General features: G+C 45.6%; 2 protein-coding genes across 4 annotated transcripts in view; one reads left to right on the top strand and one right to left on the bottom strand.

The window, feature by feature from the left end:
- PAK5 (p21 (RAC1) activated kinase 5) overlaps nucleotides 1-14,494 on the top strand; it is a 198,780-nt gene that overhangs the window by 75,050 nt on the left and 109,236 nt on the right. The window lies entirely within an intron of this gene.
- LOC113952134 (estradiol 17-beta-dehydrogenase 2-like) lies at nucleotides 9,103-9,906 on the bottom strand. Its single transcript, XM_027653879.1, has 2 exons — nucleotides 9,467-9,906; nucleotides 9,103-9,292 (listed from the first exon to the last, which is right to left on the bottom strand). Exons 1-2 carry the CDS (start codon nucleotides 9,858-9,860, stop codon nucleotides 9,252-9,254), a joined length of 435 nt encoding a protein of 144 aa, XP_027509680.1. The 5' UTR covers nucleotides 9,861-9,906; the 3' UTR covers nucleotides 9,103-9,251.

The following is a 14,494-nucleotide window of genomic DNA, read 5'->3' as shown; positions in this document are numbered from 1 at the left end:
GGCTTTGCAGAGCTGATTCTGCACATGTTGTCTCTGTCCTACCCAGGCAGTCTTAATTAAAAGTTTAGCCTGGGAGAACAGGAGTTTTCCAGAATATTAGCACACACTTTTAAACCCACATGGTGAGGAGTGGCCATGAACAAGGGCTTTGTTTTTGAAATTGTGGAAACAACATTAAAAGGGAAAAAACTGTATTGACCACAACATTATAAAGACGTTTCCTCCCTCATCTAGACATTGTCAGAGAAATGCAATATATGCAGTTGTACCTGGCTGCAACAAGCAGTTCCTGCGTGGAGCCTTGAGAGCTTTCTTCTGTTCACAGGAGGTTCTTGTCTCAGGTAACCCACACGTGTCTGGTGCCCCTTCTTCCCATATGAGGATCGACGGCTTCTTCATCGTCCCATACATACCTGCCAAATTAACAGGGTGTGAGCTAAGTTAACTCATCCAGGTCATTCTGGATTACACCATGGTGTTTCTCCGAAGTCATACCGGGTACAGATGGAATATTGCCACTTGCAGATGATTCTAATTAAAAACCTGGATGTAATGAGCTCGGTAGCAGTGATACACATGGGGCCATAGTGTGCAAGACTCATGGCATTAGAAGTACAGCTGGCTGAAAGATAATTATTCCTTCTTGTGTCCACTGAAATGTGTTATTACATATTCCATTGGAATTTGAAATCTTTCTTTTTTTTTTTTTAATCAGTTCCTCAAAGTTATTTTTATGAAGGCTTTGGAAGTGTTTCCATCAGTTATACAAAGATGTTGTCCAGAATAAACAGGAGAAAGCTGTATGAACAACCTAATGCACTTCAAAAGGCTCGGCAGCACGCTGGGATGTCAGATTATTTGCAGAAGGTCAAATCAATTTTACGATCAGGCAAACATTAGCAAATTGCTTTTCTTAGAAGCCGAGCAAGTAAAGTATTTTCCAAGAAATGCGCTTGAGGAAAAATCAAATGGCATTTATCAGAAACCAGCACTCAGTGAGACTTGTTCTCTTTAAGTCACTTATTCCCTGTGTAATGGTGAACCATTACATCCAAATATCACATGGGGCAAATTCAGGAGTAAAAGTTTTCTGCTCTGTAGAGCAAATGAATCGGAACTGGGGCCTTTCTGTCTGTGGTGGAGAGAATAATCTTTGAGAGGGGATTTTTACATGTTTGCTTATGTAACTTCAAAATACGGGGCTAAAGGGCTCTGACTCATAAAAATCAGTGTCTACTTAGGGACCATATTTCCTTTAAACCCGGTGGCTGCTCCAAATGGTCTCCAGACAATGCATCCAAGGGAGAGAGGGGACAGGGTGGCTGCTGGTTGAGGAGACAGTGACTTCCTGCTTGAGGAAAGAAGTGCCCTACCTTGCTTTGGGAAGAGAGAAACAGAATAAAGTATCGAGGAAAACATCTCCTTAGTGTCTAAGCAAGAGCCCAAGGAAAGCTCTGGGTGACTTTTTCTCTGGCCAAAAATCGTCCTTCTCAGAGCTTTGCCTCTCGGCTTCTCAGAAAACAGAGTTAAGACACCAAGTCCTCTTTTACCTGCTCCCCTATTTTAGGTGCAGAGTCAATGCATCGACCTTTTCTGCATCAGACAGCGTGAATCCACATGAGTGACGCAGACAGGGATGATCTGTGCCCTAGAGCTGGTGGCATGAATGAAAAAATCTGCTGGAGAGGTCTAAAGAGAGATGCAGAGAGCAAATGGATGATGGTAGCATTCCTCCTGTCACCTCTGTTTCCGGCATCCAAACATCTAGGGACTTCTGGAGACCTTTTTTTTGGGTTTTTTTTGTTGGTTTGGTTTGGTTTTTTTAAGATTGTAATTTATTCTCATCTTTCTGCCTGTATTTTTATTTTCTGGACCTTTATGTAAACAACAGTGGAGTCTGCTGCTCTCGAATGGATGGATAAGAAGGACACGGTCCCTGCCTTTGCAGTTTGATACCTGGTAAATTTGTCAGTGTTGTGTGTATGGTTATTGGAACTGCTCGGGAATTTTCCATCAGTGTGTTTATTCACTGGAAAATGCAGTCTCCATAAATTTAAAGCAGGATGGGAATTTAAATCTCTGATGAGGACTAAAAGCTTTCCCAATTCCGTCTTGGGTAACAAGAGAAAAAAAAAAGCATTTTTAATATATGTATATATGAAACCCCAAAGGTAGCCAGGGAAGGCAAGGAACCTGAAAGCAGTTTTAATTTCATATTGCTGACATCTCAATTAATTTAATGGTGACACTTAAAATGGAAGTGGGGAAAACAAGCCTGTAATGGAGAACGGGCACTGTTCTTAGAGTAAAAGGGCAGTTCAAATCCAGAATGGATTCGTGGGGTCTAGAAAAATCAAAAACTTTTTTGGCTGTATTTTGGCAGTGCTCTAAGGCTTCAGTGGAATTCTGTGGGGTGAATGTTGTGTTTCCACCTTGAGGCCAAGGCAGAGTGGAAGTTAAACACCAGCACAGAGACATACAGGGGAAAGCCTGTGGGGGAAGCAGTCAGGTGTCGTGCCAGTCAGACATCCGGGTGTAAATGTCTGTATTATCCACTGGGAATGGTTCTCTGATGACAAACTCTTTTACAGGAGGAAATAAGAGTGCTATTCATTATTGAAAATAACTATTTAAAATAAATAATCTACTCAGAAGTTCTGTAATCACATAGATAATGTATTTGTATCGGGAAGTATTTAATTATCATATATAGAAGTATTCAATTTTTATGCATGTTCAGTCTTACTACATATTTCGAATTAAGTCTCTAAGCATACGTCTTAGAACTGTTCAGGTTTCTGTCTTCAAACACTGTGACATGGGAAACCAGAGTTGCAGAAATCTTTTCTCTAACTTGGTTCCTTTTGCCTGTTAAAAATGACCTCTGAAAAATTTTCCTGAAGGATTGAAGTAAAGGGTGGAGTAAAAAAACGCAGATGTGCACACACTTTCTGACTAACTGCATTATTTGGAAGAGAGACAGATCTGTAGAACTCCTGAAGCTTTAATCCTTGTATTTTTCAAAAATATTTGTCTGGTCAGAAGCTGCCCAGCTCCAGTTAATGAAAGACAATGTTTCTAAACTAGTGCAAAGTTAAGCTCTTGTTTGGGATGTTTTCAAATTAGTGTAAAGGTTATGTTACATCTGTGATTATTTCCAATGCCTTACAGAATCAGAGATGAGTTTAGCATCATGCATAAGTGATAAGTAGTTTCCCAGATACTTTTGGTTTTATTTTTCCTTGCATTTCTAACCCTACCCCTGCAATTGCATGAAAATGTGTTGATTGTTTGTTTCAAGAACGATGTGTCATAAATACAGATATCTTTCTGGCAATCTCTAAAAATACCCTTCAGTCTTGGGTGGTTTAATGATTGATGAAGGTTGGAAATCAAACTCTTGTCTGGGGGTTGTTGTGAGATAAACTTACACTGTGGGACTAAAATTCCTCTGAGCTGAGCAGGGGGAGTGTGAAGAGGGTACTGCTCTAGGATGCTAAAGAAGGCTTCTGGCAGAATTTAGGAGCCAGTATAAGATAAGTATCCAACTGCCTGGGCTTTGTTTAGTTTCTTTTTGAGAAATAATCAATTTCTGTTCATGTCTGCAAACATAAGATTTGGAAGAAAGCTGAAAAAGGTCATGGCAACACACGGCTTTTTCACCTCCCTCTCTTTCCATAATATCACACGCATGGCTGGTGCTTGTGGTGAGCACAGCAACACCTTCTGAATGCATGCAAACAAATAACCCACTTTTTAACATATGGCAGACCAATATGCATTTTTAATTATTGCTTAAAGATCTTGGTTTGCAGGCAGAAATCCTCCAGCCATCAACCAGCAACCAGACAAAGCGCTGATGTGCACGACGGGGCTCACAGGTACCTGCTGGATCTCACAACAAACCCTCCTGCTTTCCCTGCCCACGGATTTCCGCAGGGCTGGCTGCCTGCTTTGTTCTTCTGAAGTCTTGATGAAGTTCTCTGGCTCATAAAGTACAGGTCAGGCCAGCTGACCAGGCTGATCCCTACCAGGGTTAAGAGCCATGACCATGCAGAGTCCTGAGGACTCCGCACAGGATCTGAAGCACGCGACCTTCCCATCTCTCCGGCAGCTGCAGGCAAGAGTGTTGGCAGCAGGAATGTCATGTGGGGGTGGAGGCTCTGGACCCAAATGGGCTCTGCCCGCTGGCAGGGAGTGAGGGACAGGGATGGAGGAGAAGTGTTGCTGCAGCTTTTCTGGGTTGTGCAACTGTTTAGTCATGAGGTTCTATGTGCACGTCCGGGGCGCTCAGCTCTTGGCAGAGGAGTTGTCTGTTGAAACAAGAGAATTACAAAAACACTTCAAGGAAGTGAAAATTGGCCTCCCATAAAATCTCCACAGGTGCTGATGCATTTTCTTCTGGAGGAAGAAAAAGGCAGGTAGACTATAGATGATGCATAGATGCTTATCTCGAAAAGGAAGCTTTTAGTGGGAAGCTCCCCTTCATCTCAAATAACTCCTCCCAGCCTATCATTTCAGAATGAGATCTGTTTTCTCTGTCTGGGTTGTTTCACAGCCCTGGTGCTGCTGTATCAAAGTGCTTCTCTAGTTTTGATAAATCCCCAAGAGACAGGAAGGCAATATAGTCACAAGCCTGGTTTTCAAAGACTTCTGGATAACCCACATTAAAGGCACAAAAGCAGAGCTACAAAAATTAGTCATTTGACTTGTAACTCCGACCATGGTCATTTGCAGCCTGGAAAACAGCCTGATTTATCCAAGGTGGCCTGCAGTTGTTGTAGCTGAGTGAAGTTAAATAATGCAGTGCTCTTTAAAATTGCATGAGTGTATGATTTCGTTTGCTTTATTCATTCCTACTCTGCTGTAGTTTGTTGCAGTCAATGACTATTGCAGCTGTTCAATCCATCTCTGCAGTGAGTGGGAATGGCAGGACATTGTGACTCTTCCTTACTCGTGCCATGCACTAAGCTATGCTGTTCCAAAAGGAAGCTGAACTTTCCCTGCGCTGTGAGTTTAGGAATGACTGTATGGCCTTGCCTTTATCTTAAGGTAAGCTCAGCATGGAAAGGTGTGTGTTACTTTCTAATAAAATAATTTGATTGACTGCACTGACATCCTTAGGAAGCAAAAGAGTTCCTACAGTGTGTCCTCCACACAAGGGAGCATTTCAAATGTCTGTCTCCTCTTCAGGCCCACTGTAGGTTCTTGCTTTCTGGATCTCTGCCACAAGAGTGCCTTCCTGGACTAAACTGTTTGGCAAACTGAAGTTGGTAGATGCTGAAGGAGATGTGCAAGGCAAGGGAAAGCAGCAGGAGAGCATCTACCCCTGCTACCTACTGCAGAACAGAGCTGCAAAAGCAGCCTGACCTTTGGAAGAGGTGGAGACTGTCCAAGAAGCTTTGGTGCTGCTGGAAGCCTGGGTACCTCGGTGCTCTGTATAGTCCTGCCAACATCTCAGTGCACAGCCTTGAGCAAGCACCAACAACTGTGGACACCCTTCCTTGCCCAGGATTAGCTGTACCTGCCCAGGCTGGTGTTGCTGCCCTCACAGCTCCGCTCAGAGAGGTTGCAGGAGTGTCCCGTGGTGCACAGGAGAAAGCAATAGGATGGATTAACTAAATTTGCCTGTTAAAATCGATCAAAGGATCAGGTGATCTTGCCTGGACTAGCTTAAGGAGAGGTTATGAGAGCTGCTTTGCCAGCAGCAACATGGGGATGGGGACAGATGGCCAAGAATGATAGTCCAATATCTCCCACTGGTCTAGCTGTCTGCACAGGGAGCTCTTTCTCCAGGTCCTTTGGAGCCTGCGGAACAAGGTTTGGAAACATGCACTTGCTACTGGTCTGAAACACCATGGTGAAGTGTGGGGTGAGAAAGAGCCTTTCAGATATGGGACCTAACATTATTTAGGAATTAACATTATTGATTTGCATCAGTTATTTCTCTGCTTGTGAAAGTCCTTCCTATTTAACAGATAGGGACGGAGGGAAGCTGGTAAGTACCAAAGAATCCAGCAGTTGTCGTGTCTTGTCTGAGATTCAGGTACAAGAAATTAAATCCTGGCCCTATGAAAATCAACAGGACTCTTGCAAGCAGCTTCAGCATAGCAGAGATCTGAACAAACAGAGAGATGCTGTTTGTGAGGCATTGCTTACATTGAGGATCTTGGATTTCTTCCATGCAGAAACCTGAGACTTTACAGAGGAATGTCCTCTTATAGAGGATGCCCCATCCCTGGAAGTGTTAAAGGCCAGACTGGATGGGATTTTGAGCAACCTGGTGTAATGGAAGGTGCCCTGGCCCATGGCAGTGTGGTGGTTTTTAAGGTCCCAACCAAACAATTCTGTGATCCTACGGCACAGTAACTGCTGGCTTTGCTCAGCCCTGTGACTGCTGTGCTTGTGTGTGTGGTCAGGTGAACTCCAAGGCTCTGTGACAGTGGAGGACACAGCCATTAGTCAGCCCAACACTCCGGGTGTCTGAACTCCTCCTGAGTCAGCTCAGGTTGCCCTCTGCTGGGTCTTGCCCACCTCCACATCTTTATCTCCTTGCCCTACCCCACCCTCCCTGCAGTCAATCCTGAAAATCATGAGGCAATTGCCAGAATTTCCAGGCAACCTGCCCAAGGAGCAACATGGAGCAGCAGTTTCTCAAGCAGCTCAATCACTGAGTACCTGGACACAGTGCCAAGAGCACTTGCAATATTTGACAGTACAAGCTCAGCTAGTGGAGGTGAGCAATTAAAACTCTGTCTCTCGTCTTTTTCCTCTATCTTTTTGACCTCTTGGTCACAGAGAAAGTTTAAACATGTGATCTAAAGGCACCAAAGGTGAAAAGCCAGAAGAATCAAAGGGTTTTTATAACCCAAGCTGAGCTATCACAAAACAAACAATGAATTTGGAAGGGGGCTGACTTGCATTTCTCTGTATCTTTGTGTTACAGTCTCTTTAGACTTAATAGCACCTTATTTATTTGTACTGTCACTGCAAAATAAAGGTGTTGGCCTTCCTGAAAATTTAGGTCTCTAGGCCTGTACTAGAATAAAATATAGATTATTTTAGCTGTCATAAGTATTTTATTTCTCAAAGGAACCATGAGTAGGGGATTCTGTCTCCATTATGGTACTTTGAAAGGCATCTAGGATGAATTTCAAAAGCTTTGATTATATTGAACAAGTGTCTTTTTATTTACACTAGAAAAGATATAAAAAATATCCTATGGGGACAAGTGATAAAAAAAATCATAAAAACTTGCAGAGAAGTTTCTTTCTTTAGAAACCAAAACCTGCATATACATAAACAGCATAAGAGAAGTTTTTAAAGGGAGATAGAAGTTGTATAATAGTATCTTGTCCCTACAGCACAAAATCTCTTCTCCTGCCCTGGTGCAGATGCTGCTGACCAAACTGCATGTTGCATGTGAGGATCTACCAATGTAGGCTTTTGATTTGGTTTAAATTTTTTTCATTTAACCACTCATTTGGTGGTGAGTGTTCATGATCACCCAACCCATGCCAAAAATATTACAGTAAATTTTGCAGAATAAATACCAGCACTCACTCAGAACTCTTAACAAAGATATCCAGGAAAACTCTGAGGTTTCTTTTTTCTTTTTATTTTTCTATTTTCTCTTTTTCTCTTTTTTTTTCCCCCTCGTGACATAGTGCTTTGATCTGCCATGCAATTGGGTCAGCACTCGGGAAATACATTTTAACATCCCCATCTCTGATGTGAATATTATGCAGGAGATCCTTGATGTAAAACCTCGTGGATCCTACAATAGAGCCCCCTGTCAAGAAAACATGAGCCCTGCAAAAGCCCTTGACTAGCACAGGGACCAAGCTTACTCAAAAAGCAAAAAAAAGACAGATATCACTGGGCCAGATTCTCATTTAATTGGAACAGCACAGAAATCCAGCTCCCATGGATCATTACTGGTTAAGAAGGTCTCTGTTGTTCATGTCCAGAGCAAGATTATGCTGATACCTCTACGCTTGGGGAGCTTTTAGGCCTTGTCCACTCAGGCAAGTTTTACCAGAATAAGTTTACTAGGGTAAATCAGCCTAAATGCTCGTGCAGGCAGCTTAGCATTGAGTCTGAAACTCACTGTTGGTGTGCAGGGACCTGTTCCTGGAGCCTGCAGGCTGCCTGTGATGGGGGGCTATGTCCTGGGCTGTGCAGAGTTGCACAGGATCTGATCACAGGCACTGGAGGTCTGCTGGATGCTTCTGAAGACAAAAGCAATGTGAGAGAACCTGTGCCACTGGGTCCTGAACAGCTGCAGCCAGCAGCAGCTGTTGGCTGGGGTTCCCTACCGCCTCTCCGAAGGGTGTCTGCAGTGGGAGAGGCTTCGTGGTGCGTGCTCTGACTTCCAAAATGTCCTTCCTCTGCAGGGCCTGGGAGCACAAAGAAAACTTTCAGTGCTGGGCAGCAGCGAAAGGGTCTTGCTTGTCCTGTGGATGCTCTGAGAGACCCCAGCTTTGTGAGCAAGCAGAGAGGCTGCCCTGGGGAGAGCTCAGAGGGAGCCTTGGAGAAACCACAGAAAGAGCAAGGAGATGGGGGATGGAGAAGGAAGGAGGCAGTATGGGGAAACAGGGAGAGCTTTGCCACTCACAGGTCCCTTAGGGAGGTGGAAGAAAGGGGTTGGCCTGTTCTCTTGTAACCCTGTAGCCCTGAGGGCAATGAAATGACAGCTCTGAGGGCTGAGGTTGAATTTTCTGTCACTCTCAAGAGGTGTAAAATTGTGGCTGTGGGGAGAGAGACTCCAGAAGAGCAAAGGTCACTCAGCAAGGGCATAAGCCAGCCTGTCCATTGGCACCCTTCCTGTCACACCGAGAAAGAACCGGGGAGATTCCCTGGCAGAAGTGCCTACAGCCATCCCCTCAGCAGGACACTTGTCCTGTGCTGTCCCATGTGAGCTCTGTAGGCTGCTTTCAGTCCCATATTGCCACAGAAATGATGGCAGCGTGGTTCAAAGAGACTGTCCCAACCTGCCAGCCAAAGTTCTGACCTGACTCTTTCTTATGAATCCCATAGTAACCAAGAAGTCGAGAGGGAATTCAGGATTTTTAATCCAGAAGAGGTTTAAATCAGGCACTTCCCTTCATCTCAGGTCCTTGTCTGGGTCTTTGCTCCCCCTTGTTCATCCCTGTGTTTTCTTCCCAAGGTGAGTCCAGCCCTCAGTGACTTGGTAGGACCCTCTCCCCCTCGTTTCTTGGCCTACCTTGCCTTCCTCCAGGGACTGGGGTCTAATGGGGCCTTTCACAGCCACCAAAGCAGGCTCTTTCCCCTGGAAAAAGCAAAATTTTTGTTTTGCACAACAAACTGCAGTGCAGTTAGAGCGCCATAACTATTTTCCAAAGCATTCTTGCCTCCCTCATTTGCTGAGCTACAAGGATCTCACAATCTTGTGCATTTTAACTTCTACTGCAGGCACAATCCACAAGTTTGCCATAAAGGTTACCTTTCAGGGATAAGTGGCTTTCTACGAAGGTTTTCACTGCCTTCTGATACTCATCTTCAGTCATGTGGAGCTGGGCCACCTCCGTGTTTGAGGAGCACTCCTCTATAGCTGTCCCCTTCTCTCGGGCGGGCCAATGTGCAGCAGACACCCTGAAACCTGCTTTATCCAGGTTCCTTGCAAACATCCTCCCAATGGAACTGTTGGACACGAGAACCACAACCGCTTTCCCTTTCACATCAATGTGCCTCTCCACGGTGCCGAAGGAGAAGATGATAACGAAGCAGGTCAGGAAGGCGATGGAAATGCAGGCCATGGCGTACAAGAGGCAGGAAAGGGTCATGGCGAGCACTAAGTCTATGGCTAGCAGGAAGAAATGCTGCAGGAGGAAAATCATCGTTGGAAGGACGAGCTGCAGCCTCCTCCTGCTGCCTCCTCGCTCTCAAGCCAGCTGAGAAATCTGCCGGGAGTCACCCCGTGCGTCCACGCTGTTATAAAGCCAGGCAGCCTTGCGAAATGTGCGGAGGCAAGTCACAACCCCGTGGGGAGGATGAATCATCTGCTGGGATAGAGCAACAATGGGGATTTTCAAACCACGCACGTTTTCAGGCGACAGCAGTGCCGTGTTTGTCTTGGCTTTGCTGTGCGCTTGGAAGCTCTGCTGGGCTGAAATGCGAGGATTTGTTTTGTAAGGGCATTTCCTCATGTGTCGTCTTTGGGGCCAGCGATGTGTACAGGTTGTTTGGAAGCAGCCAACTTTAAGGGATTTCTCCAAGGAGTGTGTGCGTGGCATTGGGAAGCCACGAAGTAGAAATAATCCCTGTATCTGCTTGGCACGCTGAGACTCTTAAAGCTGCCAGTCTCCCACTGCTGTAACACAGCAGTTTCAGGGAGTCTGGGCAAGAACCCAAGCAGGCACAGAACTGAGAGCCCTGCCCCATTGCTGTGCTGTAAAACATGCCACCTTGGGAGCACTGTGCTCCTGTAGGGACTGCGCCAGCCCGAGGGGAGTTCAGTCACATCACAGGACAGAGATTTTGGGGAGGGTCCTGCTATTTCTATTGAGGACAGAGATTTTGGGGAGGGTCCTGCTATTTCTTAGGCAGGCAGAGCAGTGCCATGGCACGGAGTGTAGTTATCTCTGACTTCAGCACGTGAGCAGACAGAGCCTCTACAGGATTGGGAAGAGCCTGGTAGGCTTGGGAATGAGACCAGCAAAGGTGAATGCTGCATGTCAGGACTTGGCATACCCCCAGCAGTGGGTCAGGGGGGAAGCTCCAGTGTAAGCTGCCAGCTCTCCTGCTGATTTCTCCCTGAGGTTGGAAGCAAGACCTTTCCCTTCTTGGTCAGGGTGGAAGTGCTGCTGCTGATGTCAGTGATCATCATCAGTGGCATCAGAGCTCTTTATTAAATAGTGTCGTCTTTTATTATTCTTTTTATTGTGGATCACTGTAAAGGGCCCCCCTGAGAAGGTGTGTGTTGTGTTGCAGGTGGGTGTTGTGTTTGTTCCCTGCTCTAACTGGAAAGGTACTGGGAGTGGGGGACTGCCTGTCAGCACAATCCACACGTTTTACTGGTCCTTCTTGTTCATCCTCCATATGAACCTGTAGATCCCCTCTCTTGGATCAATATAGCACATTGTGTGCTATCACAGCAATCGAGCTCCAGGCACTTTTGGGATAGAGTTGCTGCCAACTGCACCCCAAAACCACCTGCACACCCCACCCGGTACGTGTACAAACACACAGAGCTTTGTCTGGAGTGGACAGAGGGATGTAGATGTTCAGTTTGCCTTTAAGTGGTTCCTGAGCAGTGAGAGGCAGCAGGGCTCTGTGTGTTGGGCATCTTATCTTACTTACCAAGTGCTTTTAAAAATCCTTAAGCCTTTCATGCCAGAAGACTGGGGCAGGACATGGCAACCTGAGAGGGTGTTACCTGCCAGGCTTTGAATTGGCAGCCTGACCCTTGTGGTCTGGGCCAGGAAAAGTTCATGGTCCTTTTTGCTGCCAAAAAGATTAAAATTCAAAACATTGCCTCTGCCAGAGGTGAGTTTGCACCCCTTGCTTGCTACATCTGCTGTCTGAGCGTGTAAATCTTCTGTGCTCCTCTAAACTCTGGAGCCTGAAGGTCAGCCCAAAAGGCAGGAGTGGGAGAGCTGGAGACACGGGCTCCCATCATCCCTCGCCGGCCCGCGGGCGTTTTCGCTTCTCCTCTCGGTGGGACCCGTTCCTGAATTTTCTCACTGTGCTTCCAGGCTGCTGGAGTTGGGGGAGAGCATTTCTGTGCTGGGTGCAGGAAATGTCGAGGTTTCACCTCAGCTGTGGGGTCGTTTTTCAGAAAAAAAAAAAGGAAAAAAAAAAAAGAAGTTGTTGGAGTGCTTGGGCTTTAGATTAAAAAAAAAATAATAATTTAAAAAAAATTTTAAAACAATCTTCCCTTTTTCTGGTCAACACCATTTATAACGAATAAGTGGCTCCACCTCTCGGCCGCCCGCGGGGCCGCAGCAGCGGGGGCTGGCAGAGCTCCTCTGTCTTTTGGGGGGAGCCGCAGCACTGGGTGATCCCCCCCGCCCATTTGGGGGTACTCTCAGCCCTAGGTGAATTCCTCCCCTCATTCTGGGGGAACCGAAGCCCCGCATGACCCCGCTGGAGCCCAGCAGCGGCTGCTGGCTGGCTGCTTCCCCCACCACAGCTCTTCACATAGGGGATCTTTTTGGCTAACCCTTCTGACCTTCCCCAGAAACCCTCTGGTTTTAAGAGGTGAACTACCAGCTACCCAGAACCATGCAAAATTTATTTGTAACTTTTTTCACCCCAAGGAATGACTTCTCTCTTCAGGGGTTCTTAGTCAACAAATAAATATTAAAATGAGAGGTGCTAGTGCAGGTCAAGAAGATACTTCCAAAGCAGTGATCTTTTTTTTTTTTTTTTTTTCTTCCTCCCCACTACTGTAATATCTGGGAACAGTCAAGACCTGAGGCTTGCCCTGGGTTTTATCTCACCATATACATAAGCATAAAGATATTTTGCCAGTAGGTGACCCGTGGGGGAGCAGTGACATGTCCACTGGCTCCACTGCTGGCTGTCACCCAGTTGGGGTTTTGCACTACAGTTACCAAGCTGACTCCTCCAAGGGTATCCACTGAATCTTTTCCTAACTGGCATTAACTCTTGGGCTGCTGCATCATTTTAATCAGTAGATTGTTCTTTTCAAGCCTGTTGAAGAAATTACTGATTAACGCTCTGCTTCTGCACAGGGAGAAACTCTGTTTCTCATGTTAAGCAGGGGGATTAATTGAACATATCTGCCTTGTGAGCTGGGTTATTGAGTCATTTCCTGGGGTTTGCTGTGCCTCTGGAAGGTGTCTGGTTGTTTTCAGCACCATGATTTGGGATTTTCACCGGAGGGTGTGTGCTGGAGGTGCCATGGCAGGCTGGAGTCCACCTGGTCACAGCTCCCTCCACAAATTGGTGACTTAGAAGGAGCAGAAAGTCAACCAAAGGGTGTGTCTTTGGGTCAGGTGAATTCAGGCAACATCTCTGTTGGAGGTTCAGTGTCTGTCAACGGCAGCTTGATTTGACCACGTGGTTCAAAATGCCTCTAAAAGGGAGCTCTATATTTTTTAAAATCTCGTGAGTGCAGTTAAGCTCTGTATAATTAGAGATTTACCTTAAACCTCTTTCAAGCAGATCCCAAAGCTCTGATTATTTCCTGATCAATACCACCGTGGTGTTCCTAATGCTACTGAATGAGCAGTAAAAAAATGATATTTTTCCTAGAAACTGCATCCTTGAAGTCAGATCTCTGGGAAAGTTGGAAGCTCTACAGGGGCACCATGGGGCTTTGAGGCACTCGGTGAGGTTTCAGGCCAGTGCAGTTGTCATTTGACCTTCCTTTTGCTGCCTGCATTATTGAGGGCAGAATAATGCATCTCTAGGCAAGGGAAGATGGAGCTGGAAGGCACCAGCTGAGGGGTCAATCCCCCTCCTGATTCAGGATGTTGCTTCTGGGTTTAGAGGTTTACTCTGCTGCCAGCCGTGGGTGTTGGCCAAGCCATGCTCCCTGCTGGGCTTGGCTATGTATTTTTCCTTTTGAAAAGCAAACACCCAATTAGAAAGTATACATTTTAATTTTACAAAATAAATTATTTCAATAATGTTAGATTTCATGTTAGCTTTGCAATGGCTTCCCTGCGTTCTGGGTTTATTCTGCTGTGGAAGTGGAGGCACAAATTTATTTTTTTTTTGTGCTTTGGGCTGCACTCAGGAGAGTTGTGGAGATACAAGAGCTCAAAGGGAAGTGCAGTGAGAGCCATCAGAGGCCCTTTGGTGGGGAGCAGCTTTTTGCAGGGTCTCCAGCAGCCTGTGGGAGCTCTCACAAAACAGCTGCTTCTCTTTTCCCCCTCCTGTTTGATTGAAATCCTTGCTGCAAAGCATTATACCTGCAAGAAAGATAACCAGGAAATTCAGTCCTCACCAGATTAAAATTGAATTCAGTTCCTCACTGAATGAAAATTGCTGCTTAAAGCCACAGAGCGTTGTTTTGTTCCCAAGTGCAGGAATAGAGTTTAATTTTTGCTTTATTCCCTTTGTGTTTGCTTTTCCTTCTTTCTTCCTTTTTCAGTAGCAACATGAAAAGAGGAAAAATTAGACTTAAAAAGAGAAAGAATGGAACGAATGAGATGGAGGAGAATAAAAGTTGCCTTTTTTTACCCCCCCAGTTCCTTTCTTGAAAATGTTTATTGCTAGAAAAGTCACAGTGCTGGTCTGATCCCAGCTCAGTAAGTCTGGAGAACCTGTACATTGAGTAGTGAATCTTGTCTTTCTTGGAGTGCTCTGATCTGATTTTTACCTTATCCTTCAGGCTTGCTAAAGTGAAATGAAAACAGTGACTAGCTAATGCTTTTTTAATTTTCAGTTTGGTACCAGCAGCAGTGGCTGATGGTAATAAAACAGTTCTTTCACTAATTATCTGGCACCTTAGCCCTACCTGACTCCTCAAAAAGGTCCCATCTGCTTATTACTGGAGGCA

Source organism: Corapipo altera, unplaced genomic scaffold, assembly GCF_003945725.1.
Source record: "Corapipo altera isolate COAL_440 unplaced genomic scaffold, ASM394572v1 70, whole genome shotgun sequence".
Classification (NCBI taxonomy): domain Eukaryota; kingdom Metazoa; phylum Chordata; class Aves; order Passeriformes; family Pipridae; genus Corapipo; species Corapipo altera.
Note: the sequence above shows the minus strand (reverse complement) of the source record. Positions and strands in the feature narration are given on the sequence as shown.

Bases quoted from the DNA above. Each gene is read 5' to 3' on its own strand.
- LOC113952134 (XM_027653879.1), bottom strand. From the start codon at position 9,860: ATGATTTTCCTCCTGCAGCATTTCTTCCTGCTAGCCATAGACTTAGTG. The intron at 9,293-9,466 runs GTAACCTTTATG...TGCTTTTTCCAG, and splicing joins AAGCCACTTATCCCTGAAAG to GGGAAAGAGCCTGCTTTGGT.